The following is a 26,779-nucleotide window of genomic DNA, read 5'->3' as shown; positions in this document are numbered from 1 at the left end:
CTGTATTTTTGACCATTCTAGCTTATTCACATCCCTTTTGATGGTGGGTGGTTGCTTGGCAACTCAAAGAATACTGCTGTGAATATGAATTAAGCAATAACTGCAATCACTTTGCGTTCACGGCATATAAAACAAGAAAAGGGTATGCCTCTAAATGGCTTGTTTTCTTTCCCGATGGACAAGCAGCAAGTCAGTACATTTTAGAGACTGTCCTGGCTAGCTGTCAATAGCAATGTGATCTGTAAAATCAGCTGAGAGGCATATGTGCCCTCACAGACACACAGACACAGCTGATGGGATTAGAAATTGGTACTATCTTTTCTGAGAGGCCCAACAATCAAAGCATTTTGGATGTGTCTGACTTTTATTCAAACAAAGTTATCCAGTTTTGTATGTTCAATTTCATCTGTTCGGAATCAAGTAAGGAATAATAATTATCCAAAAAAAATAAAATAAATGCAAAGCAACATTTTCTTTTTGACATAACTATGGACTCAAACTAGGGTGACCAGATGTTCCGATTTTATAGGGACAGTCCCAATATTTGGGACTTTAACTTATATAGGTACCTATTACCCCCTGCCCCCTGTCCCGATTTTTCACACTTGCTGTCTGGTCACTCTAACTCAAACCTTTTCCCACTGAAGTTTGCTGTTAACTTCCAAAGAAGCAGGATCAGACCTCAAGATTTAACCCTGACATTCATCAAATAATTGACTGCAGTAGTTCTTGAGAAGGGGTCTGAAACACATTATGAGGAGCATAAACACCACCATGTAAACAGGTTTCCAAATTCCCAAACGCTTGCATCATATTTGCCTTGCAGTGTAAGTATACTCGTCACTAATGTTGACTGGAATTATGCATGTGCAGCAGAAGAACATGTCCCTCTACGGTGAAATGTTTAAAGTCTCTTACACCACTTAGCACTGTAGAGAGGCAGAGACTATTACAAATTAATCATGACACACAAACCAAAAAGCATGACACTAACATCCATACACATGCCTGTACAGTGCTTTATTTTTCAACTGGTTTTCTGCACTAACCTTAAGCCCTGGTGCGCCGCGTTCTCCTACTGTACCAGGCAAACCTGGTTCACCCTAGAATGACGACAAATAAAGAAGTGGTGTTAAGAAAAAGAAGATGAAGAATATCAGCAATATTCCACCTAATGTCTCCTTTTGAGTTTGTAGTAGTGATGGAGAAACCGCAAGAAGGGTTTATTTTGGATAAAACCCCAAAAGTTGGGATGCTTATATACAGCTTATCAAACCTCTTGGGGCTGATGATATCATTTACTCCTGTATAAATCAGGAATAACTCCACCAAAGTCAGTGGAGTTACAATGGTGTCAAATTATCCTGAGAGGAGAAGCAGGGCCCTTGAGTCAGCAAATTTGTCCATTATCCTCATACAACTTTCTAAGAAGATTGCCAACATGTCCTCCATCTCTTTGGCCCGGAAATAGCACAATAATGGCCTTTTTTTTAAAAAAAAAAGCTATTGTGGTACTTCTGGAAGACAGATGGGCAGAGGCACGTGAAAACCCATGACAACAAATGTTAGCTTTCAAAAAGGTCCAATTTTAGAAATCTGAGAGGTTTTGGGAAGTAGGATGTTCTTTCTATTTTTGAATATGGACTTGTTTGCCCAACTCTCCTGGAACTGAGGATGGAGAAGCAGGAGATGCCCATTCAAAGATGCCCAGGTTGGGATAACTGTAATTAGCTAATGCTTAATAGTGTTTGCTTATTGTGTAGCAGTGTAAGGTTATGAAACCCAACCACTTAAAAGCACGGAAATGTCTGAAGTGATAGGTAAGAACGTTATCATCTACAAACTTTAATTTTTTTAAAACAATTTTTTTTCCACTTTATGAATTTCCCATGTTTCCTCCCCCCCCCCCCAAGTAAATAAAGACACCATTTAAATTTTTTTAAATAAACGTGATGGAGAAGCCAACCAATTATTAAAGAAGTTAGTGGTGCTGGCCAAGCTAATAACATCTCCTACAGAACCCTGCCTCATTCAGTCACCTAATACGGTATACATGTTCCTCAGATAACCTTTAACCACATGCATGCATAGCACAGCTTACCTTCATTTGACTGTTGATGAAATATGTTCAAAAGGCATACAGGACAAGATTTTAAAAACATATGCATAAAGTTAACTCTTAAATCTATATTTAGGTACCTAAATAAAGTGGTCTATTTTAAGAAGTGCTGAACACAGGGAACTGAGCTGAGCAAAAAATAATAACATTTAAAAAAAAACTGGGAAAATTTCTTCAGACTTTGCAGAAGTCTGCCTTCAGAGAAAATCTCTTCTGCCTTCAGAGAAAATCTGGCAAAAACAAACCACTTTTTCAAGCCAAAGTTAGAGGGCAATTAAAATAGAAGCTGATTGCAACCACAACTACTATGGAGAGATTCTGCTTTTCCAGAACACAATCTTCCATTTCCAGAGGCTTTTTCCATCCCTAAACGCGATGGTCAGTTATAAACCACAGCTCTGGAGTACCCATTCCTCACAGTCATGTAGCATTCTATTTCTGAACCAGGTCACAAGAAAAGTGGGATGTGTTATGATTATCAAGAGTTGGGTAATTTGAATGATACAAAACAAGAATGTTGAGATTCTCCCAAAAGTGTCTGTGACATTAAGGAGGGAGGTTTTCCAAGCAGGGGGTGAGGAGTTAGCCATCAGAGCACAATGATAGTCACAGGGAGTTATATGGCCAACTTAGGCAATTCATTTTCGATGTTCCCTGGTATTTTTAAATGGGTCCAGCTTGGTTTGCCAGTTTTGGTTGGATGAATTCCTGGAGGTTTCATCACATGACATAATCTTTAATTAAAGATTTATCTTTAATTCCTGGAGACACCAGGACAATCCTGGAGGGTTGGCAACCCTACAGTTAGCTACTGTAGCAATTAAATCTGATCTATCAGGAAGCCAGGATTTAAATGTACTGGCTATCAAACCTGTGTGTCCTACAAACGGCCAACCTTAAAGTATCTTAAAGAGAACTGTTATTTGAGACACCGAGATGGAATGAGCACTTGTATATTTACTCTTTTCTCCACCGCCCCTCCAAAACACAAGTCATTATTCATTTCTGTCCCCTTCACTTTAAAACAGCTGTTGTCTGCTGACACTCGCCAAGGGCTTAAGTCTTTAATCAAAGTGTCAGGGTTCCAAGCCCCCACCTTCTTCCCAGGCCCGCACATCAATGGTATTAACGCCCATAGTTACCAGTATGGTAAAAGGCTGCATAAGTAGAATAGAAAATGCATCTGAATTTCCTTGAAGTGAAGTGAAATGCTGACACTTTTATCAAGTTATATTAAATCCCTCCTAAAACAAAACTCCATCTCTGACCCTCCCCACCCCATTGTGGGTGTCTATATTTTACTCTGAATAAGCCCCGTGCTGGGTTTCCATGATGGTTGGTACCAAGTGAGAGAGCTATGGGGGAAAGGAGAAACTGAAAATATGGCTGGAGGGACAGCACATGAATAACATTGTACATTTGAATGGATTATCCTCTGAACTGAATGGCCAGCATTGCAGGGATTCTCTCATGTTCTGATTTTTGTAATGCACACAGTACCCCCTCTTCAATTTTTCATCCTACACTTTTTCAGCAGCCCATTTAGTTTTCTGAGAATCTTGATGGGCAAATCAGCCATGATATTGCTGATTATTCTTAGCCCCATGCACATGTGAGATCTCAAACTTGGCAGCAAACTCAGAGCTATCAGACCTAAGTAGTTTCATAGGGCCATGTTATTCCAGGAGCCCAGAAACAATCCTCCTCCCTTGCCCACGTATCTGACCTACCAGCCTAAGTGACATCCCTAATTTCCCATCCACTGTTTAAAAACATATCTTTTACTAGCATGCCCACAGAGCCCTCCAGAAGATGGGGCTTAGAGGTACATAGTACCCTCACTCAGCTTGTTTGTATCATTGTCTGGTGCTAAACTTTCCTAAATGCTGGCCACATACCCTAGCGTAAGCAACTAGCTACATCTCTCCTGCAAGTGAGAAACTAAAGACCTCCCCAACCCCTACACCTTTTTACAGATAATAATTCAGTCAAGTATTGGGATGCTCCAAAGGCTTATCTTGCTAACCTGTTCCAAAACTCTTGAGATGAACAGTGGTGTGACCACGCAGGGGTGCCTTACGTCAGTGGGGATAGACGCACATATGAAAATTGTTTCACAGCCCACCAAACTGAGGGCCAGCCCTGCAAAGAACCTACTAGAAAGAAGGAAAGATAACCACAACTGGTGGAAAACGGCAGAAACCTACAGTCTGGCTGTCTCTAAGGAGTATTGGGTAATGAACTATAAACAGCAGGAAAACACAAGGGAACATTGCAAGTTGCAATGGTTTTTTTTAGTAGAAAGTCAAATCTTAAAGTGGGACGCTATCACACAATCCATTATGGCTTGTCTGATATCTGTATACTATGGGCCAAATTCTGTTCTTCGGTTGCATCATTGGAACCGAGGGCAAGATCTGGCCATATACGCTGATATTTTTTAACTTTTCCATTTTTCAAATCCTTTCCAAAAAAAAATAAAATAAAATAAAATAAAAAATCCAACAACATTTTGAACACTCAGTTGATTAGGAAATTCCACAGGTAGTTATAAAAGCAAAACAGCAGCTGACATTTTAAATGCAAGTAGATTGATGGTGCTTCCTCTGCTATACTTTAAAACACAACATTATTTCGAGTGTATTGGTCCCAACTGACCATTTTAGTATTTAGGCTGAAAATAATGTTGAATGCCTTTGTTACAAAGTATGGCTTATTAGTTTATACTTTTTTAACCAAAACACATTTTAAAACCATAATGTAAAACTCTGCCTGGGTCTTTTCCAACCATTCAGGTCACTGTTTCAAAGAGTAATATAAAAGATTTATACAATTTTTAAGGTGGAAAAGTGGTTGCACCATTTTTTAAGGAAACGAGGCACCAAAGGAAAAATTGTTCATGCAACAGTGCTATCGCATGCAATAATTTCAATTAGATTGTTTTTCAACTTGCCATTGGTAAAATGAAGAAAGCTGTGAATTTCAATCTTTAATCAAAGATAATTTTACATTCACTATGCTGCAGTGGATGCATTTCCTGACTAGTGCTGAAGTCTATCCTTAAAGATGTTAGATTGTGGAAACAGTTGTCTTCTGTATAACATTTAGCTCTATAATTTATTCAGGATTTTTGGGAGGTTCCACCCTGCAAACAGTTACTCTGTTCACAGCACATTCAAAAGTTTAGGTAATGGGCCACTTTTTGTGAACTCCTGGGAAACAAAAGGCACCATCATTCTTAGGGTGGGGGGGAGTCCCAAGCAAACATAACATGTCCTATAATCTTTTAGTGCATAAAATATAATTCAAGCTCTTAATTAAGCTAAGAGTGAGGCCTGTATTGTGCCTTCATATGGGAGATGGATAGAGGGCCCAGGAAACTCTGTAAAGTCACCCCTGGAGAGTTCCCGGGGTTTGCAGAAGAAGTAGTGTTGCAGCCTCCTAACCGCCTGTGGATCCAAGGCAATCTCCAGCTCCAGTTCCTCTGCTCTGCTCCTCTGTTCCTCACCCAGCTACATGGCTTCTTCAAAACTATGCTCCTATTGGCCACCAACACTATGCCTACCACAGAACCACCCTGTCATATGCAGGAACACTGCTTCTATTAGCATTAATGTGGCTTGGGATATCCCCTGCCTCTTGAAGTGGGTTTGCAGCTCTGTGGAGCCCACTTGACACAGTAGTTGGTAGAGAAGCTTCCACAATATCCAGCAGCAGATGTCATGGTGATGGTAGCTTCTCTGCTGCGCACACCTCCCAGCTGCTGTCAGTTTTGCTTGATCTGGTGTGCTTGCAGAAGCAATGGTGGCAATCAGGTCCACAGAAAACATGTCCCAAGACTGTAAACATACAAATACTCCTTCTAGACCAAAAGTGCAGTTTTAATATCCATTAACTTTCTTTGCTTTACCTACTGTACCACTTCGGAGCCTTTAAGAACACAACATTTACCTCTAAAGAAGGATCATATATTGAAAAAAAAATGTGTGACTGCTGTGACAAAGTTCCTCCTCTGCCTTGGTGGGTCCTGAACTTATTGGCGGATTTGCTCGCCTCAGAGATTCATAGTAGCCCTCAGTTTGGCCACTTTTGCTAGTGGCTCAAACCTGCCGTTCACTCAGCTAACCTTATCACTGGCCAGCATGGGGAAAAGGAAGGAGAACAATCCCTGCAGTCTCTGCTGATCCACCTAGTGGGTTGGGGACAGGCCAGGAACCTTCCCCTCTGGTGGGACCCACAGTCCAGGTCAACTCCTCTTATATCCAATGGGGGGAAACCGGGCCCACCCTCTACTCTGGATTCCAGCCCAGGGCCCTGTGGATCACAGCTGTCTACAGTGTTTGTTGTAACAGCTGTGTGACAGCTACAACTTCCTGGGCTACTTCCCCATGGCCTCCTCACAACACCGGACCTTCCTCCTGATGCCAGATAGCATTTGTACTCCTCAGTCCTCCAGCAGCCGCCTTCTCACTCTCAGCTCTTTGCACGCCCCTCACTGGCTGAAGTGAGATCCCTTTTAAACTGGGTGCCCTGATTAGCCTGCCTGCCTTAATTGATTCTAGCAGCTTCTTAATTGGCTCCAGGTGTCCTAATTAGCCTGCCTGCCTTAACTGGTTTCAGCAAGTTCCTGCTTGTTCTGGAACTGCCACTGTTACTTTACCCAGGGAAAAGGGACCTGCTTAATCTGGGGCTAATATATCTGCCCTCTAGCACTGTCCTGTAGCCATCTGTCCTGACCCTGCCACACTGCCTTTACAGAAGACAATGAAATATCAGAAAAAGTGCCTGGGTTGCAGTTATTGTTTTTCAAAAATCAATATCAATGTGGCCAAAGAGCTATACAACTTGTAACAGTGAGTTACATTATCCATGTTCATAACTTACCTGTAAACTGTCGGTTGAACTGCACAAACACTCTCTAATAAAACAGTGCTAATGTTTTCAAAATGTAAATTAATTAGGGAGCCCAGAGATACTCTTTATGCACCTGTTTAGTTCAGTCCTAAATAGATATTATCTTTACTTTCCAGAGATGTTATATGTACACATTAGTGTCCTAGCTACAGAGAACAAAGTCCTGCTGCTTCCGTGATGGAAACAAAAAATCAATGCAGGGGACTGCCTGACACCAAGATATCTTGTTAAGCATCACCTTGCAGAAATGCCCATGCTGGAAATGCAAATGATGAAAGGAGCCTCACAGAGGGTATAGGAATCTGAACTTTCACTGGAACAAAATAGGCCAAACACTGAAGCATTAAATACTGCAGCCATAAGGATCACCACATGGCAGTCTCACATCAAGTCATTTTAGCTAAACCAGGGCAAAAGGACATGAAGCCTTCGGTAGTCTCTTCCTAACCTAGAGAGAGGTATGCTGTGGCCTAGGCAAAGGCGACTTTGGACCTTGGTGCACATTGGTAGAAGTTTTAAAGCTACCTTGTCAGCAATATGAATGGGGATTTTTAGTCACATCACATAGCTCGGTATTACTGAAGTTGCCAAAAACAGGCCTCTAAGCATATGTGCAGAATGTGCGGGATGGTAGTGGTGAAAAATGCTACAATCAATAAAGGACTGAGTTCTGATTTAATTTACACTGGTATTAATCAGGATGAATTCCATCAATGGATTCATACTGGTATAAAAAAGATCAAAATCAGGCACATAATTCTTTGGACTCCTAAAGTGTCTTTAAACCAAGCATCTCAAAGCATTATATAAACATCAGTTAAATCACACAAATCCTCTGTAAGGTAGAAAAGCATCATCCTAATTTTACACATGGAGGAAACTGAGACACAAAGAGACAAAGTGACTTGAGTGGAGTTCAAAACTCCATGACAATGTAACATCAGCTCATGAGCTGACCTCAACTTCCTGCTCTGACCTCTAAATAAGTAGTTTATCTGCTGACCACTGACACAGAAAAATAATACTGCTGACCCAGTAGGATTTTTTGTTGTTTATATAATATAGAGAGATGGCCCTCATTTGTGCAGTAATGATGGTATATTTTCAAACAAACACACAAATAGGTTGAAACTTTCAGAGGCTTTAGCATATTACAGGAGTCAGTTTCTGGGCATGTAGCCGCCATCAACGCTAACTGGAGTTCTTCACATTAACTCCAAGCGTACTGACAGTGCATTACAGTGCATATTGTCCCATCAGCAGCAATATGCTAACAAGTTAAGCTGTCTTCACTATTGCTATAGAGATCACAGGATTGCCACTGTCAAAGATAGCTGTTGTTTCAATAAGCTGTGATGCCAATGCGTAACCCACAAAAATCATTCTATTACATTATCACTAAGGCGGGGTGAACCATTCCGAATAACACCACCTACCACCCAAAACTTCTCAGAATTTCTAGAACTGACACTAGTGTGAGGATTTAAACACGAAGAGCCAAGCTTTACGCAGCAACTAAAGAACCCCCTACCCAGAAAGTTCCTACATTCATTAAGCTCCCTGCCGCAGCACATCCTGGTCCTCTCTGGTTACTGTGGAAGACCAGCAACTTTATAATCACTTCACATCTCCCTTTCTCTTTCATAAAAATATTACAACTTAAATTATAAACCAATGTACAACAGTTCACAATAAACTTCAATTTCCTTAAAACTATTTACACTACTATGGCCCCTCATCAACTGCATTAAAATAGTCCAGAGTAGTATTCTCAGCCTTTCAGGGGCTCTGATCAGTCTTCCAGACCATGTTGTCAGTTCTGTTGAGTTTGTGCATGGAGTTTCCTGTCGAGGGGGCTCACTTCCTGACAGAATATCTGTAGGACCCAGATCCTCTCTTTGTTGTGTTGCAAAATATTGAAGATGAACCCGATTCTTCTAAAGAATCCTTTAGGAGTCTTCACTAGGTGGGATCGGGGAGTTTCTGCCAAATTGGGAACAGCTCCAAGTGCCTGGGAGCTTTTGAGACAAACTTTGTTCCCTGGTCTAAGTTCGGGTAATGCTTTTCTTCTGTGCCAAATAATGAAGTTTTTTTTTTGTTGCAGAATTTTTGTTCCACCATCTTGTTTTCAAAATTCCTTCAGGTCGGTCCTTAGTCATCCTGCCATCAGAAGTTCTGCCAGAGATAGTCCAGACACAAGGGGTATTGACTGATATGCCAGGAGTGTTCTGTTATGAATCCACTGCTTTTTGAAGAAGTCTTTTTAAGTCTACACTGCTTTCTCCCCTTCCCTGTAACTCTGGGAATAAAGGGGACTACTAGAATGATGTTCAAAATCAAAATCCTGTGAAAACGGTAGCAGTGTTTCATAGGTAAATTAAAGCTCATTATCAAATATGAAGACTTCAGGAACTCCAAGTCTTGCAAATGTTGACTTTAGTTTCAGGATGACCTGTGCTAATGAAGCATGTGTAAGTATGTCCAAGTCAATACATCTGGAGAACTACAATAACATGTTTGTGTCCTTTCCAGAAAACAAATCTGTGGCTACCTGCTGCCAAGGTCTGTCAGGTAACTTTGTAGAAGGTAATGGTTCTAGCAATTTTTTTTAACTTATTTATCTCACAGCCCTCTACTAAGCTCTGAATTTGCCTACTCAGACAGGGCCACCACATGGATTGTTGTGGTCGTGCCCTGCACTTGTTTATACTTTGGTGTCCCTCATGGATTTTGGAGAGCGTCTCTTTCTGACGTACCATGGGGATCAGAATGAACCGTCCTTTCAGACAGGGGCGGCTCTAGGCATTTTGCCGCCCCAAGCACGGGAGGCAGGCTGCCTTCGGCGGCTTGTCTGCGGAGGGTCCGCTGGTCCTGTGGCTTTGGCGGACCTCCCGCAGGCACGCCGAAGCCGCGGGACCAGCAGACCCTCCGCAGGCATGCCGCCGAAGGCAGCCTGCCTGCCGCCCTCGCGGCGACCGGCAGAGCACCCCCAGTGGCTTGCCGCCCCAAGCACGCGCTTGGCGTGCTGGTGCCTGGAGCCGCCCCTGCTTTCAGAAACATCAGCCATGTGAAGGTAATTTAGATCCTGCCAATATTGTAGTAGGTCTGGTGGAAGTTGGCTCCAGAACTTTGGCAGAGTTAAGTCAGTTTCTGGTAAGTCCTATCCTTTAGCTGTTCATCTCCAATTTGTTGACGTCAGCTGACAGATGCTGGAATTGCTGCCAGAAAAAGGACAGTGTAGACTTTGACATCTTTCTCTAAAGCTTTTTCTTCCGTTCGTGGCTGCGCAACTGGGGGCCTAGAAAGTGTCTCATGCTAGGAGTGCTTTCCCTGCTATATGTTCAATGTAGAAAGAAAATTGAACCAGCCATAGTCAAAAAATCTTTGAATCTTAGGTGTAAAGTCATCCAGTGGTTTTGAACATCATAATGCCACTAAAGGCTTGTGGTCTGTTTTAATGTTCAAATTCCAGCCAAACAGATATGCACTGAGCTGTTCACAGACAAAAGTGACTGCTAGAGCTTCCCTTTTCCACTTGAGGATACTGCTGCTCACTTTCTGTAAGCCTTCTTGATATGAATGCAACAGGCTCTGGTCTCCTTCTGGCTGGTTTTGTGTGAGCACTGTTCCTAAATCATATGAAGATTCATCTGCTGCTGGATATTTTACTGGATATTGTGCAAAAACATGTGGGGATATCATTTTATTTTATTAAATGGGTTTTATTGTGTGCTCCCCCAGATAAATTTATTATGACCATTAAGGAGATCTCTTCAGGGTTTTGTTAGATGAACTAAATTTGTTAAAAGAACAGGAGTACTTGTGGCACCTTAAAGACTAACAAATTTATTTTAGCATGAGCTTTCGTGAGCTGCAGCTCACTTCTTCGGATGCATAGAATGGAACACACAGACAGGAGGTATTTATACATACAGAGAACATGAAAAGCTGGAAGTATGCATACCAACAGGAAGAGTCTAATCAATTGAGATGAGCTATCATCAGCAGGAGGAAAAAAAACTTTTTGAAGTGATAATTAAGATGGATTCCCTATGTTAAGTTCTCCTCACACCTATGGGCCTTCCTGTTGGTATGCATACTTCCACCTTTTCATGTTCTCTGTATGTATAAATATCTCCTGTCTGTGTGTTCCATTCTATGCATCCGAAGAAGTGAGCTGCAGCTCACGAAAGCTCATGCTAAAATAAATTTGTTAGTCTTTAAGGTGCCACAAGTACTCCTGTTCTTTTTGCAGATACAGACTAACACGGCTGCTACTCTAAATTTGTTAAGAATTTTACAAAATGATTTATTATTCCTGGAAATCTTCCTACAGCAAAAATGTCTTTGGGTTAGGGTAAGATGAGTAATGCCTTCAGTTTGTCTGAATCCAGCTGCATTCCCTGTTTACTAATTGTGTGTTCTACAAATTTTGTGTGTTTCTTTTTCCAAATGCACATTTCTTATTCAGAAAGAGGCCAGCTTGTTGGAAACATCTCAAAACTTCATGTAGTCACTTTTCATGTTCATTTTTATCTCTGCCATATACCAGCACCTCATCTGCATGGCAAAGCATGCCAGGCAGACCGGACACAACCTGAAAGATTCTCTTTTGGAAATGTTCTGGTGCTGAAGATATGCCTTCTGGAAGACAATTAAAACAGGACCTTCCAAACAGCATCATGAATGTCATTAATAGTATAGGTTCTTTAGCAAGGAGGATTTGCCAGAAGCAAAGTCTATCTTTGAGAAGACTTTGGCTTCTGATAACTAAACTAATGTCTGGACAACTGCGAGAAGCATGTGTCTTTCTCTGCACATGCTTTTATTAGTTGTGTAAGATCCACACAAATTTAGATTTTGCCCTTGGACTTTGATACTACATACTACTACTTCCTATAAGCTGTGGGAAAGACATGCAAAGGAACCAAAGGGAGTCAAGAGCATGTTTCACCTTGCAGGTGCTGTGTGCCCTGCAGGACTGGGATCTAAAATAAGGACTGTTCAGCAAAAATTGAGGTGAGTGGCTAACCTAACTTTTGCTGTATGTGTTGAATTTAAAAGAAAAAGGACCAAAAGGGTAAAAAAGCAAGAAAAAAAAGCAGCCTCTTTAATGTCAGCGTAGTTTTGGTGTGATGAGTACCTCGTGGTATAGCATCTGGCTGATTTTTCCCTCCCCCTGAGAGGAAAGGTTTGTCAGTGCTGCTATATTTTTCAGTCACTAGAATGTAATTAATTTTAAGGAAGAGGAAATACAAGAGGCCCTCAAAACCTAATCCAGGCTAATTTTACTGTAAAATACATAAACGAGGACAGGGGGGAAAAGTGGTTTCTCAGACATGTTACTGTGATTTTCATTTCAAGCAAGGGTTGAATTACCTCCTTTCAACTTGCTTTTCGTCCCCCCTCAAAAGGAACTTAAAATTGTTTGTTTAAGGACTGGAAATCTCTCCTGGCCCACTCACCAGGTGAAATTAAGTGAAAAGACTCTTCAACAAGGCTCAGCTGGCCCACAAACTCGTCTGAGAATTTGTGAATTATACTCAATGATGTTTCCTTTCTTTGTATTTCTTCTTTTAATAAACTGCACTTCATACAACATGATTTTTATACCTGCAAAAAATACTTTAAAGAAAATCTTTTAAAATTCTGTGTAATAAATAGTACTGGAGGAGAAATGTATATGCACAAGAGCAATAATAAATAAGCAATCAAAAGGGTAATTATAAATCTGCACACTTTCAGTCTCTAAATCTACTAGCATATTTAAAACAAAGACATTTTTTTCCAGGTTTACCAAACTGCTATCTGGTAACTTGGTCAAACTACTGAAGCAATTTAAAGTGGAATGATCGACACTGACCACACATTTTGCTTTCAATACATCCTTTAAAAAAAAAAAAAGTCCCAAGTAATGTATAAATAAAAATAGGGGTCTAACATATGTAGGCGGTGAAGAGGGGAGGATTTATGTACTGTAAGAAAGTCCCATTTAAAGCTAATGAGAATTACATAGCTCAAGTAAATCTCCAATCCATTCATGGGAAAGTGGATTCCTTCAGGCCAAATATACTGCAGTCCTTACTGAGACAAAACTCCCATTGGCTTCAAAAGTCCTTCTGACTTGTTGGAGACAACAGGAGTTCTGCCTGAATAAGGCCCACATAAGGAATAACTGATTAGGGTCATATCCTTGTAGTAGCTGAACTTTTCAAGACTCCTTTTGTAGCCAGTTTAATATTAGTGATACAGGCATACACTGTGTAAGTGCAAGAACTCTTCTACTTCCCCTTGGGTCCTCACGTAGGCCAGGCACAATCCTGCACTTTGTGTTCCCAGTCACACCAATGGGGCGGGTGTGTGCCACTGTCAGCGCTTGACTCTGCAAAGAGGGTGGAGAGGAGTGGGGTTAGGCCCCGCTATCTCTCTGGACCAGCCGAGAGAGCACCACTGGTACAGGGACAAGTGCCCATTGTGTTTTGTAAAAAGGAAGAGAAGGCCCTGCTCAGAGCTACTTCCTCTCACTGCTCCAAGAGCTATTGTGCCTGTCTGCATTGCTATGTAGCCCGTGCCAGATCTATTGGTTATAAGCATTAACTCTTTCCCATATTCCACTATTCCAATTAAAAGACCGACGAAGAAAAAAAGGAAGAATATGGAAAAACCTTCTATGACTGAGATTGTTTCGCTCAGTGGTTCTCAAACTTTTGTACTGGTGATCCCTTTCACATAGCAAGCCTCTGAGTGCGACCTCTCTCCCTTATACATTAAAAACACTTTTTAATATATTTAACATCATTATAAATGCAGGAGGCAAAGCGGGGTTTGAGGTGGAGGTTGACAGCTCGTGACCCCCCATGTAACAACGTCATGACCCCCTGAGGGGTCCTGACCCCCAGTTTGAGAACCCCTGGCTTAGCTGTACATTACACTGCTTGTACTAAAAGAAAACGTAACTTCATTGCAGACTTTCAGCTGCTGGGGGTGTTGCTATGGGTAAAGGCAACCTTACAAAATTTCCTTAAGGTGAGTGATTATTTCTGAAGGGAAAGTAAAACTGAGGAAAGCAGTTGAGCACATGCTTAACTTTAAGTCAATGGGCCTTAAGTGTGTGCTTAAAGTTAAGTACATGCTTAAGTGCTTTCCTGAACAGAGATACTTTCCTGAATTGGATCCTCAGAAAGAAAATATTAACCCTGTTAATGCCTCTTGCATTCTAATCCAATACATCATTAGATGGAGGGAGTTCACTCATTAACAGGCTATCATGGCTCTAAGGTTTTTCTAAACTTTTACCCATATGTCTTCAAGGGAGATGATTTGCATCACATATTTGAGGCTGGTTCAATATTCAGCAAATCACAGTAAATCCATAAGAATGCTGCCAGAATCACCAGCCAGCAGCCCACAACAAACTCTAACTTTAATTCATGAAGACTAGCTTCTTGAGCATAAACATTCATTTCTCAAAGGAGTCTATCTCTAGTTTGAGACTACAGAGGAAGAGAAGCCTACAATGGACAATGGAAAAATTAAGCCAGACACTAAAGTTATTATCCCAGTCTTTTTCACCAGTGTCTCCTGCATAAAATGGAACTATGGCTTTGCATGTTATCTGAAAGATTTAACCTTTTGGCACCAAAATATGAGCACAGGGATCCACTTGCACAGTTCACTGGCAGGAACAGGCCTTATACTGCACGGTGTATAGTACAGTATATTATATGTCTCTTCATATATTATACAATTTTATTTTAGTTTAGCTTTTCAGTATTCTTTTTTCATTTATTCACAAACAAATGGAATTTACTGGTCATTTACTGAAAGGAATTGCAACATGCCAGCTTTGTCACATTTGTGCTACATTAAAGTAATTCATTTTCTTTCACGATAAAATATTACATGTAGTCAAGGGCCGTGAAAAACAATTGTGGTATAATGAAAAGAATTTTGACTACATTTTTATTTTAGATCTCTACAGCTTTGCTCTAGGATTTAGTTTCTTAATTTAGTAATGTGCACATTCTTTCTTCCAGGCCAAAAGTAAAGTGATCAACCTGAATGAAAATGTGCTGACACCTTTATAGGAAATGTATAACCATTTAAGAGTGTCTTCAAGTTATACAGAGGAAAACATTTGACAATGCCACAACTACTGAAGGAAATCAGAACATAAAACTATAAATAGAAAATGTCAGGATCTATCTTTGAAGCACAATTTAAATTTGATGAGTGGCATGTAAGGATCTGTAACTTTTTTCCTTTTTTTCCTATGGAAACTGCATATTTATTTTTCCTTTGTAAAGTATGAATACCACACTGTACAAGTAACTTTCAGAAGGTAGATTTACAAATTATGAGATCATAGAATCATTTCTTTGTACCTGCAATGAAAGTACATACTGGTCTCTCCAATGTATTATCTTGAAAAAAATATTGGCCACAATCAGACAAATCCTCACTCATGTGAGTAGTCCAATATGAGTGTCTACTCATATGAGTAAAAACTATTTGCTTGAGTACATTTGTGTCCTCAAGCCCCTAAACATAATTTTTTTTATAGGAAGTGAATCATCAATCAAATATAGTTCAATTTGCCTGGAATTAATCTTGTTCTTCCTTTACAACTGAGTAGTACAAGTTTTTAAAGATGATGTTACTAATTTTGCAGCCACACTTTGGTGGAAACACCTGATAACATTTAGGAGGCAGCCTACATGGTCACAAACCCCATTTGAACATACAAATAACGTACTGGTTATTAGCATCTATACTCTACTCTTTGTGCCCATAAGTGATTGTGCCTGCAAAATCGTTCTCTCAACTGAGCACAGTTGCAACAATGCAGATGCTAAATCTGAGACCCCATGAAAAATGTGGTTGACAATGTTTTAACATTTCTTAGATCTCACATATGCTGATTCCAAAATATTTTCTCCTTTGTTGTCTTACAACAGACAACACTATTATTTTTTGGGGGTCTTCCTTGGATATTATGGCAAAATTAGGTTCATATTTTACTAGCAATAAAATGAAATTACTATTAAATATTAACTATTATCATCAAATTATATAGATCCAGAACTGAAAATTATAATGTTAAAATGCTGTACTTTTGTTAAGAAAAACTCAATTAAAAATAAATTATTAAAAACTTTGGAGTAATGCTTTAGGGCTTTTTTGTATGCATAATACCATCTTTATAGGCAATGGTTTGTCATCCGAACACAGTGAATCAATTATATTTTTTCCGTTTGGTATTCCCTGCAAGTGTTTTTGAAGTTTGGTAGGAAAGTAAGTGTTCATGAGAAAAACAGATGCATAGTACTGTCTAGAGCTGGGCCAGGCATATTATGTAAACTTCCCCACCCAGCACAGCCAACAGACCTTGGTGCTGATGAGAAACACCCCTGCTGTTTTAGTCAGAGGCCTCTCTTGTAAGCAGAGACCATCAGTCATGCTGAATTGTGAGTCAGTTTGGTGATGGAACTAAAAGATTAGGACTACCAAATTGATTTCACTAGCGACCAAAGATAAATCCCTCCTCCCCTCCCAACTGAATAATTGTTTTGGGGATTATTTTCCCCCCAGATGGATTAGTCTGCATTTTTCCACAGTGAATCTAAGTTTATGTTGCCCTACATTTCTAATCTATTTTATTATTCATTATTTATTGCTAGTAGCACAACAGTGAGCGAGGCACTATAAAAACAGCAGAGAAGACATGTTTCAGAGTAGCAGTTGTGTTAGTCTGTATCCGCAAGAGACTAAAATTTATTTGAGCATAGGCTTTCGTGGGCTACAGCCCACTTCATCGGATGCATAGACTGGAACATACAGCAAGAAGATATTTATACATACAGAGCACATGAAAAGGTGGAAGTAGCCATACCAACTGTAAGAAGCCAATCAACTGAGATGAGCTATCAGAAGCAGGAGAAAAAAACCTTTTGAAGTGATAATCGAGATGATCCATAGAAGGTGTGAGGATACTTAACATGGGGAAATAGATTCAATTAGTGTAATGGCCCAACCATTCCCAGTCTCTGATCAAACCTAAGTTAATTGTATCTAATTTGCATATTAATTCAAGTTCAGCAGTCTGTCTTTGGAGTCTGTTTTTGAAGTTTTTTTGTTGTAAAATTGCCACCTTCAAGCCTGTCACTGAGTGGTTAGAGAGGCTGAAGTGTTCTCCCACTGGTTTTCGAATGTTATGATTCCTGATGTCAGATTTGTGTCCATTTATTCTTTTGCATAGAGACTGTCCAGTTTGGCCAATGTATATGGCAGAGGGGCATTGCTGGCACATGATGGCATGTATCACATTGGTAGATGTGCAGATGAATGAGAAGACATGGTCCTTTATAGCAAGGCATTTAGCCACGAGAAAGAAAAAAGAAATTGCAAAAAATCTTTTCTGTTTTTCTTTTTTTGTCGATACGTTGTGTAAAGTTATACACCTCCATCTGACAAACTTCCATTTCTCTCTCCCTGAACCTAGCTTGGCATGATCTATAGAAGGAGCCAAATACAGCTGTGTCTTGTGTATCGGCAAAAGAAGAAGTTTGTTTCTAGATTCGGATTTCATAGGTGTCTCGCAGGTAGAGGGTCTAGCTCACTGAGGGTCTGACCCTCAAAAAACTGAAGCATGAGTCACTTTACTCACATGAGTAGTCCCATTACCTTGAATGGAAGTATTCGTGGGGGCAAAATTGCTCTCTGCAGGACTGGGCCCAACAAAAAGCTATAAGGTTGTCTTTTTTTTCCTGGGTACTTAGTAATTTAAGGCTTTTTGTTATCTTAATTTAATTGTAAGGAGACTTTAAACCTACATGTTCTCGTGATAGCAACAGGACTGTATTCATTTCAGCTTAAAAGCTTTATCTCATTTCCATTTAAGGGCCAGATCCCACAATCTTTGTTTACTATTTATTCAAGCAAAACTCCCACATACTTCAATGGGAATTTTGTCTGAGTAACATATGACTGGGGACTGCAGTATTTGTCTATATATAAAACGCAAACACAAAATAAACCCTGCAACACAAATTTCAATTTAAAACTAACAATAACATTGTACATATTTACCTCAGCATCTATTTTTGCAACAATAGTGTTATCATTTTGAACAGAATCTTTGTCTAGCTATCTTTACTTACCTGATTTATGTGTATTTTTATAGCTAATCATTGATTCTGTTATATTTCACAACTCTCCCTGGGAGTTCAGAAAACTAAAGTTTCATTGTATGAATTGGGAAATTAAAAAGTATTCCTAATGAGACATAGTGACTGAGTATTTGTCTACATGAGGCATTTCCATTTAAGTTATACTGGTGTCTTTTAAAAACTGATTTAGTTAAAGTGAAACAAACCCCTGTGTGAACTCTCTTAGAGCAGGTCTATACTTACCTGCCGGGTCGACGCGTAGCGTTCGACTTCTCGGAGTTCGAACTATCGCGTCTAGATTAGACGCGATAGTTCGAACTCCGAACGCGCTCCCGTTGACTCCGGAACTCCACCACTGCGAACGGCGGTGGCGGAGTCGACGGGGGAGCCGCGGACTTCGATCCCGCAGTGTCTGGACGGGTGAGTACTTCGAACTAAGGTAGTTCGACTTCAGCTACGCTATTCGCGTAGCTGAAGTCGCGTACCTTAGTTCGACCCCCCACCCTAGTGTAGACCAGGCCTTAGTCCAGTTTCACAGTGGCTTGTTTCAGTTTAACTTAAACCTATCTCCAGTTGCCTTAAGCTAAACCAGAAAAAGTCCCACAAACAAAAATAAGAATGTCCACAGAGTCTTTGGCATCAAGTTAACAAAATCCATTAAAAATCACATCTTTTGTTATATCAGTGCAATTCTTTCATGTAGAGAAACTCTGACTGGGTTTAGAAACACAAGTAAATAGCATTTTCATCACTGAAAAAGAAGGCTACAAAGTTTCAGATTGAACTCACCATATGTCCATCTATTCCTGGAACACCAGGCACTCCAACAGAACCCTGGTAGGAACCATAGACTTGGGTTTAGCAAGTTTAACAGACAAACAAATCATAAACCATGTCAGCTCTAAACCCAATACTTTAAAGAATTATGTTGAATACATGCTTGCCATAAGTCCAAATGTTTTTTAAAATAATCATGTTTGTTGACAGTAAGGGCTCTTCTCACTTGACCTTCTGCACTAATCAGAAGTGTCCTAGTGTTATAATAATAGAGCTACTTGATGTCCTGCTTCATTAACCAAGATCAAATGGCTGATTATATTGTGATGTTCTGAAACCTTCAGTACAAACTAAGGAATTATAATTCAATTCCACTGACCACTGCATGAATCTGGAAGACTGAGAGCCCTACATTTAGTGTTTGGACCTCTGTGATCAAAAATATTCATATTGGGAACCATGCTCCAAAGCTATTAACTGGTAGCACTGATCTATCTTTGGTACTTTTAAGGGATAAGATGGAATTCTGTCTGGCGCTGCAAGCAATAGGCACCCTTTTAAACTGCTTAGTTTTATTTACTACAATCAAAACTTTAAAAACCACTATAGATCAAACAAGAAGCAGACGTGAAGAAAGAATAAAAAAGAAATCGGCACTGAAATGTAACATTGGAGGGATCTTTTTTATAAAGCTTTAGCACAAATTCAAACTTCTTTATGATGCATTGTCTTCTTGTACTAACTTGTACAACTGTCATTACGAATTTTCGGTGACAATTCGGAAGGTGAGGAAAGCAGCAGTACAGTATGTGCTGACATAGCAGGGTTTTTTTTAAACAGTAAGTTTCAGCGAAAAAAAGTAAATTGAAACTATCCATTTATCTTTCATTTATAAATACATCCTCAACTCAGATCACAAGTGTCTGAGCCTCTTTAAAAAGGCTAGTTTGTTCTAAAGGGAAGGGAATTGCCAATGGTGTGGTGTACTGTTTCCTAGGACTCTTTCAAACAAATCTAGAGCCACCTGCAAAGCCATTCATTTGGGTCCACTTTCTGCAAGACCAAAGAATCAGTGGGGGATCCTCTCACCTCCACCCAGCTATGCACACCAGTTAGAAGGTTCAGTCTAGTGGGAGAAGTCAGGGGACACAGAAGTCATTAGGGAATGTGTCCAATACTGATGCCTGCATTTGTGGATGGATTGGGTTAGGAGAACAATGGATGGAAAATTCCTGCTAAATAGGAAAAGGAGGAAATGTGTCATGTGTCCCAGAATGGGCCACAATAAAGGGAGACATCCTGAACTCTCAGAAGGCTCCACAGAGTTGCGAGTCCATCAGAAATTGTTTGTATTCCATACAACGTGGCGCTGTAACCTTAGCAAGAGATATCAAACTAGCGTTTCACCCTTCCCCTGCTGGGGAGGCCTTCAGGACCTGGAGGCCCCCTAAGGATGTCTGTACCAGCCCTGTTGTTGCTTGATGCAAACAGACCATGAACGCTAACCAGGAATAGGGGGCATTAGTGAACACTTCACATATTCTTGCTGTTCCTCCCAAAAACCAGAGGGCAGGGCACAGGCTCAGAAGGGAGGTAAGCCATCAGGCTCTTGACAAACTGTTTTTTTTAGTATGGATTGTTCCCTTATTGATATCTGCTGATTTTTCTTATATTATAAGATGCTAACATGCATAAATAAAACAGGTTTAAAATTAGCATATGCCTAATCACGCAAAGGGATCTCAGATTTTCTAAAATTCCCTCTCCCGTCCCCCACCCCAAAAAAATAAAATAAAAAGGTTTTGCTGATATTAAGCAGACTATTAAAGTACCTCCCAAGTCTGAAGGAGTAGTTTTAAAATGGCAACATGGGGAGTAGGCCAGCTTTATAATTTCACACACTGTCTATCAGAGGGTATATTGCTAAGCATACAACGCTCCTCTCTGTGGTCCTAGGGCTTGATCTTGCTCCTATTCGTGTCAGTGGGAAAACTCCCATTGACTTGAATGGTGCTGGATCAAGCCGTTACATCTTCACAGCTTTTACCTTCTTTTTTTTTAAAAGTTTTGTTTTAACATGCCAAACAACCCACACTTCAAAGAATGCTGTGCCTGTGACAGTCTCAGAGACAGAAAAACAGAGGATAATATTCCCACCTGCAAAGGATAACTATTCTAAACTACTCAAGATAGTTAAGACCAAAGCAGATTGTGAAGAACTTCAAAAAGATCTCACAAAACTAAGTGATTGGGCAACAAAATGGCAAATGAAATTTAATGTGGATAAATGTAAAGTAATGCACATTGGAAAAAATAACCCCAACTATACATACAACATGATGGGGGCTAATTTAGCTACAATGAGTCAGGAAAAAGATCTTGGAGTTATCGTGGATAGTTCTCTAAAGATGTCCACACAGTGTGCAGAGGCGGTCAAAAAAGCAAACAGGATGTTAGGAATCATTAAAAAGGGGATAGAGAATAAGACTGAGAATATATTATTGCCCTTATATAAATCCATGGTACGCCCACATCTCAAATACTGTGTACAGATGTGGTCTCCTCACCTCAAAAAAGATATTCTAGCACTAGAAAAGGTTCAGAAAAGAGCAACTAAAATGATTAGGGGTTTAGAGAGGGTCCCATATGAGGAAAGATTAAAGAGGCTAGGACTCTTCAGTTTGGAAAAGAGAAGACTAAGGGGGGACATGATAGAGGTATATAAAATCATGAGTGATGTTGAGAAAGTGGATAAGGAAAAGTTATTTACTTATTCCCATAATACAAGAACTAGGGGTCACCAAATGAAATTAATAGGCAGCAGGTTTAAAACAAATAAAAGGAAGTTCTTCTTCACGCAGCGCACAGTCAACTTGTGGAACTCCTTACCTGAGGAGGTTGTGAAGGCTAGGACTATAACAATGTTTAAAAGGGGACTGGATAAATTCATGGTGGCTAAGTCCATAAATGGCTATTAGCCAGGATGGGTAAGAATGGTGTCCCTAGCCTCTGTTCGTCAGAGGATGGAGATGAATGGCAGGAGAGAGATCACTTGATCATTGCCTGTTAGGTTCACTCCCTCAGGGGCACCTGGCATTGGCCACTGTCGGTAGACAGATACTGGGCTAGATGGACCTTTGGTCTGACCCGGTACGGCCTTTCTTATGTTCTTATGTTCTTATGTTTTAGGTTTTCTCTAGATGATTTTAAATCATTAAATGATGTTTATTAAACATATTCGACAATATTGTTTATCTTCTGCAATCACTTTTCAAACAATTTGGCCTTCATGATAATTGGGTCACACACTGGCAAAGTGCCATCTACTAGTTTTTATGACCTATATATTTAGTATTGTTCTAATGGGTCAATCCCATAAATCCTTGGTTCATTCCATCAAACTGCAGCAGTCAGTCCTGATGAGTCTAAATAATGCTGAAAGCATTCACAGGAAGTCAGTTGTCAGGTTACCATAGAAATAGGAAGACACCAGCAGGCCACCTGAATACAGCCAACCAAACACCATTTATCAGCAACACCTACATCCTTTATTTCTTCTGGTCATATGGCACTGATCTACTTGAGTAAAGACATGCATTCAATTTGAAACTTAATCCCCCACCTTTCACAGTGTTTTAAGTTTGGTTTCATAGTTATACAGTACTTGAATAAAGAAAATTATAGTGACCTTTTAACCTGCAAGTTCAGCAGACAGATTGAAAACAGTCTGCTCTGCATTGCTTGAATTTCCTATAATGGGCGAAATTAGAAATCTTGTGTCTCACATTATGTAGTTGTATTTTCAGAAAACAAAATTCACAGACTAAACTAACTACTTCAATGTGGTGTACAGTAGCTAATTCCATTCACCTCTCCTACTTGCAGTTTGGCACTAGGAAGTATAATCACTTTCACAGTATTGTTGTTTATACTATACCTTTTGTCCTGGAGGTCCCTGAGGCCCCTGAAAAGGGAAAATAATTTAATTAGCATAATAATATAGCCAATTTAAGCTTAAATGACCAATTAACAATGCCTTATTGTGTAAGCATTCTTATGTTGGACTGAGACCAGCGGATGTTTTGGACATCAAGGAAAAGTAAAACTTTCTGCTGGAAATGTACAATGGATCTTTTCTCCTCTCTTTTGGAACAGCATTAACTACACACTGAAAAATTCAGATTTTCCCCCTTTTTTAATCTTTTATATTCCATTCTGTCTGTTTCTTCTTATAGTTGCAACTGTGTCAGCATTTAGAAACTAAGGCTTTTCTGCTTCTGATACCAGCTAAGAAATAGGTGTGCTTCCACAATTAAATACCTACATCACATATTTGCTTGCCAATGTAAGGGAAACATTTAAGTAATGAACATTTTTTGGGAAAAAGGTACATAAAATCCCCCTCCCGCCAACATACACCTCTCAGTTTAGGACCAGTAGCTGAGCAAATTGGCATAGCATTTGTGGGACTTTTACAGTGCTTTTACTCTTCAACACAGTTTAAAAACATTAACCAATTATTCTTAACACCACCGTTGAGAAGTAGGAAAGCATTATTATCCCTATTTTACAGATGATCAGAGAGGTTAATGGGCTGTTGTCTTAAAAAAGCACTTAAACATCTGCTTAACATTAAACATGTGCTCAAGTCCAGTTGATTTCAATGGGACTTCAATGGCCTGGATTCTCCACTCCACCCAAATGGAGCTTGGCTGCTTTGGAGAGGCAGCAGAGAAATCGTGCAGCTCCTAGATCCATGTCAGTTGGTCCTGGAGGAAGTCAGACCAGCTCCAATACAACTCCTTCCTGTATCCCTCTTTCTAGGCAATGGCCGAGGTGGGGACAGCTGTTGCAGAAGCTGGTTCTGCCACCTCATCCAGCCTTATACCCCTGGAGAGATTCAAATGCAGGGGAAATTCTTTACTAGTCAGGTATGTCCATTGTCTCTGTGCTGCCTGAGTGACACAAAGCAAACAGAGGAGAACACAGAATCCAGCCCTTTGCCCCAAGGCAAAGAGGGGAGCAGTACCAGCTGGAGTTGATTAGACACTCAGCTTGCACAATGAAAATGCTACTCTGAAATATAGGGATGGATTCTGTTTTATAGGCATATGCTGTGAAGGCAGGGAAGAGGTTGTCAAGGGACACAATGCCTCCTGGAGTTTCCTGGCACACAGTGGAAGAACAGCCATTACAACATTCCTCAAGAGGTTGAAGTGTGATCTTCACTCCATCGCTGGCCAGTGGAGATAGAAGCCATGAGAATGTCCATGGTGCAGAATGTGCTCTGTTCAACACACTCTCCCTGCCACGATAACCTTCTGTACTTTTCAACTGTTCATCCCCATAGATGTTGGATGACACACCACAGCCACCACCACTGCTAGCATGGATGAGCTCCAATGGTGGTGAATTATGGGTATAAAATTGCCAGTAGGGATGGAGTTATGTAGGTTTTACATGTGGATTTATGTGACTAACTTTGGGCATCCAAGTTTGAAAAATTTAGGTTAGTGCCTTTGGCTGAAGCAAAAGAAATAGAGTGTTCTCCTGTTTCACCATCAGAAACCCTATCACTTTCAGGCACTAATTCCCTGAACTAATTCATTGCTGGATTGGATTTCTCATGAATAAGGGTAGCTCATTATTTAGGTTCCAATCCTGTCCCACTGAAGACTATGTGGGTTTTGCTATTGGCATCAATGAGAGCAGGATTAGGACCTAATTGTGCAATATTCTGAGCACCCTCCTTTCTGTTGACTTCAGTGCCTGATCTTGTGAGATGCAGAAAGCCACTTGTGAGGTGCTGAGTGCTTTCAGCTTCCAACCTTCAGTGGGAATTGAGTGTGCTCAGCACTGTGGAGGATCAGCACAGTGGCCGGAACTGCTGTCTGGTGTACTAGGCTGCAGGAGAAGTCCTTCCAGGCCACAGATTTCAAGAAACTGTAGAGTAAGTCAGCTCTTATTTCCATTAAGTGGTTGGCGCTTGGTTATAAGGTCTGTTGGTGGCTGAGGGGGTGGGAAATGCTGGATGTGTGAATGAAGGAATGCATGTTTCTTGATGGTTAATTGCGGGTGGCACCAAAGTGCGAGAAATTTCAAAGTGAAGTTGAAAAATACTAGGATGTTGATAGTGTATGTGTCCAGTGGAGTGCAGTACATTGGGTAAGTGGTCAGGGGTATAAAAACATACAGTGATAATTTATAAGGTGTATTTTTTCTCTCTCTCTCTCTCTCCCAGATTGAAAAAGGAGAGAAACCTTCTTCTAGTGCCAGTCACCATGACGCCCATTAATTTAGAAACTCTCAGCCAAATCCCTCACCCTTATCAGATTCCCCTTGTGCTACCTGCAGCAATGCTACAGCTTTCCACGTAGCTGTGCTAGTGAGCAAAAGGGCTCCTTGCAGCTCTCCTGTATCAAGCTTACTTGATAACTGTTAGCATCCTCTAATAACCAGGATCAAGTAACTCAAACAGAGAGGTGTACTGTGGGTGGTTACATCATCCCATTACTCCTAATAGCTGATAAAAAAGGATAAACTGTGGAATGGTGGGAACACACCATATTTTTTCCAGTTTGAGCATTATTATTATTGTTTATATAATGACTGGGATGTGTGAGGCACTTTATATACAAAGTAAAAGTCCTGGTCCCTGCCCTGAAGACATACAGTTACAATGTAGGGCTCTTAACCAGTCTATTGAGGCCAATGGCAGTTTTGTACTGACTTCGGTGTATTGGAGCTATGGTGCTAACCCCCTCTGTACTGGCCAGCAGAGCTGGCTGACCACAGAAAAGAGCACACATTGCAGTGCACCCTGTTAGGGGCACAGCAATTGCCATACCAAGCATACTGGTGCTCCCACTCAGACAGTACAGCTGTAATACAGGAGAGTGGCCTGAAGGTCTGATAGAGCCCTAAATGCTTAAGCATCAGTATAGCGGAAGGTAGCACCAGAGCAGGCATTAGCTAGACCGAAGACCTGAATTTTGATTAGGGGTCTGAAAAAGGATAGTAAGGTCACTTGGTGCACAAGACGAGGGAGAGTGATCCAGGTACATGGGGTGAAGTGGAATAAGGCCATCAAAACCACTGTTACATTGACCATGCTATCAAAAATAGCACCCCCTATAAACCTTGAGACATGCAGTAGAGTGCCTCATACACCTCCAAAATGAAAACAATAGCATCATAACAATGAGTTCTTTAAAGGAAGCCTGTACCAAGACCCCTTAGTCCAGATTGTAAGGGTGAAAAACAATTTTGGATGACAGCTTAAAAAACCCATGGTACTAAATTAAAGTGGCCTGATTCTGAGAAGCACTGAGCTCCCTGAAATCCCACTAAGTCAATGAGAGCTGCAGGTGCTCAGCACATTTGATGAGTACACCACTTTGTGATGGAGTAGGGGCTGTCTGTGTGGTTGATAGGTGAGAGCCAGGTATGCAGCTGTAACATGAGCCTGGCCTGGGGGAGGGGAGGTCGTCACCTCTGGCTGGGGCTAGACAAAGGGAAGGGTGGAGTGAAGTCAGTCTTCGGTTTGGGAACTGGGTGGTGGGTTTTCAGGGGATCCTAGGCTGGAATCCAAGCACCCTGAACCCCCCAGAAAGGCCAGATTGAGGGGTCCTGGCTCTGAACACAAGCTGGGCTGTATCCTGTGTTCCTGTTGTTCAATAAACCTTCTGTTTTACTGGCTGGCTGAGAGTCACCGTGAGTTCAGGAAGAGGGGTGCAGGGCCGGACTCCCCCACACTCCGTGACACACTTTTATTTAAATTCTAATGTGGACTGGGACGGCT

General features: G+C 40.7%; 1 protein-coding gene across 1 annotated transcript in view; it reads right to left on the bottom strand.

Moving 5' to 3' along the window:
- Window positions 1-26,779, bottom strand: part of COL25A1 (collagen type XXV alpha 1 chain) — a 438,508-nt gene that overhangs the window by 76,343 nt on the left and 335,386 nt on the right. The window contains exons 13-15 of the mRNA XM_039542396.1: window positions 22,916-22,942; window positions 18,991-19,035; window positions 1,050-1,103 (exon numbers count right to left, since the gene is read on the bottom strand). Coding sequence (XP_039398330.1) covers window positions 1,050-1,103; window positions 18,991-19,035; window positions 22,916-22,942 — 126 coding nt within the window. The remainder of the gene's footprint in view (window positions 1-1,049; window positions 1,104-18,990; window positions 19,036-22,915; window positions 22,943-26,779) is intronic.

Source organism: Mauremys reevesii, linkage group 5 (assembly GCF_016161935.1).
Source record: "Mauremys reevesii isolate NIE-2019 linkage group 5, ASM1616193v1, whole genome shotgun sequence".
NCBI classification, from domain to species: domain Eukaryota; kingdom Metazoa; phylum Chordata; order Testudines; family Geoemydidae; genus Mauremys; species Mauremys reevesii.
This window is presented reverse-complemented; position numbering and strand designations above follow the sequence as displayed.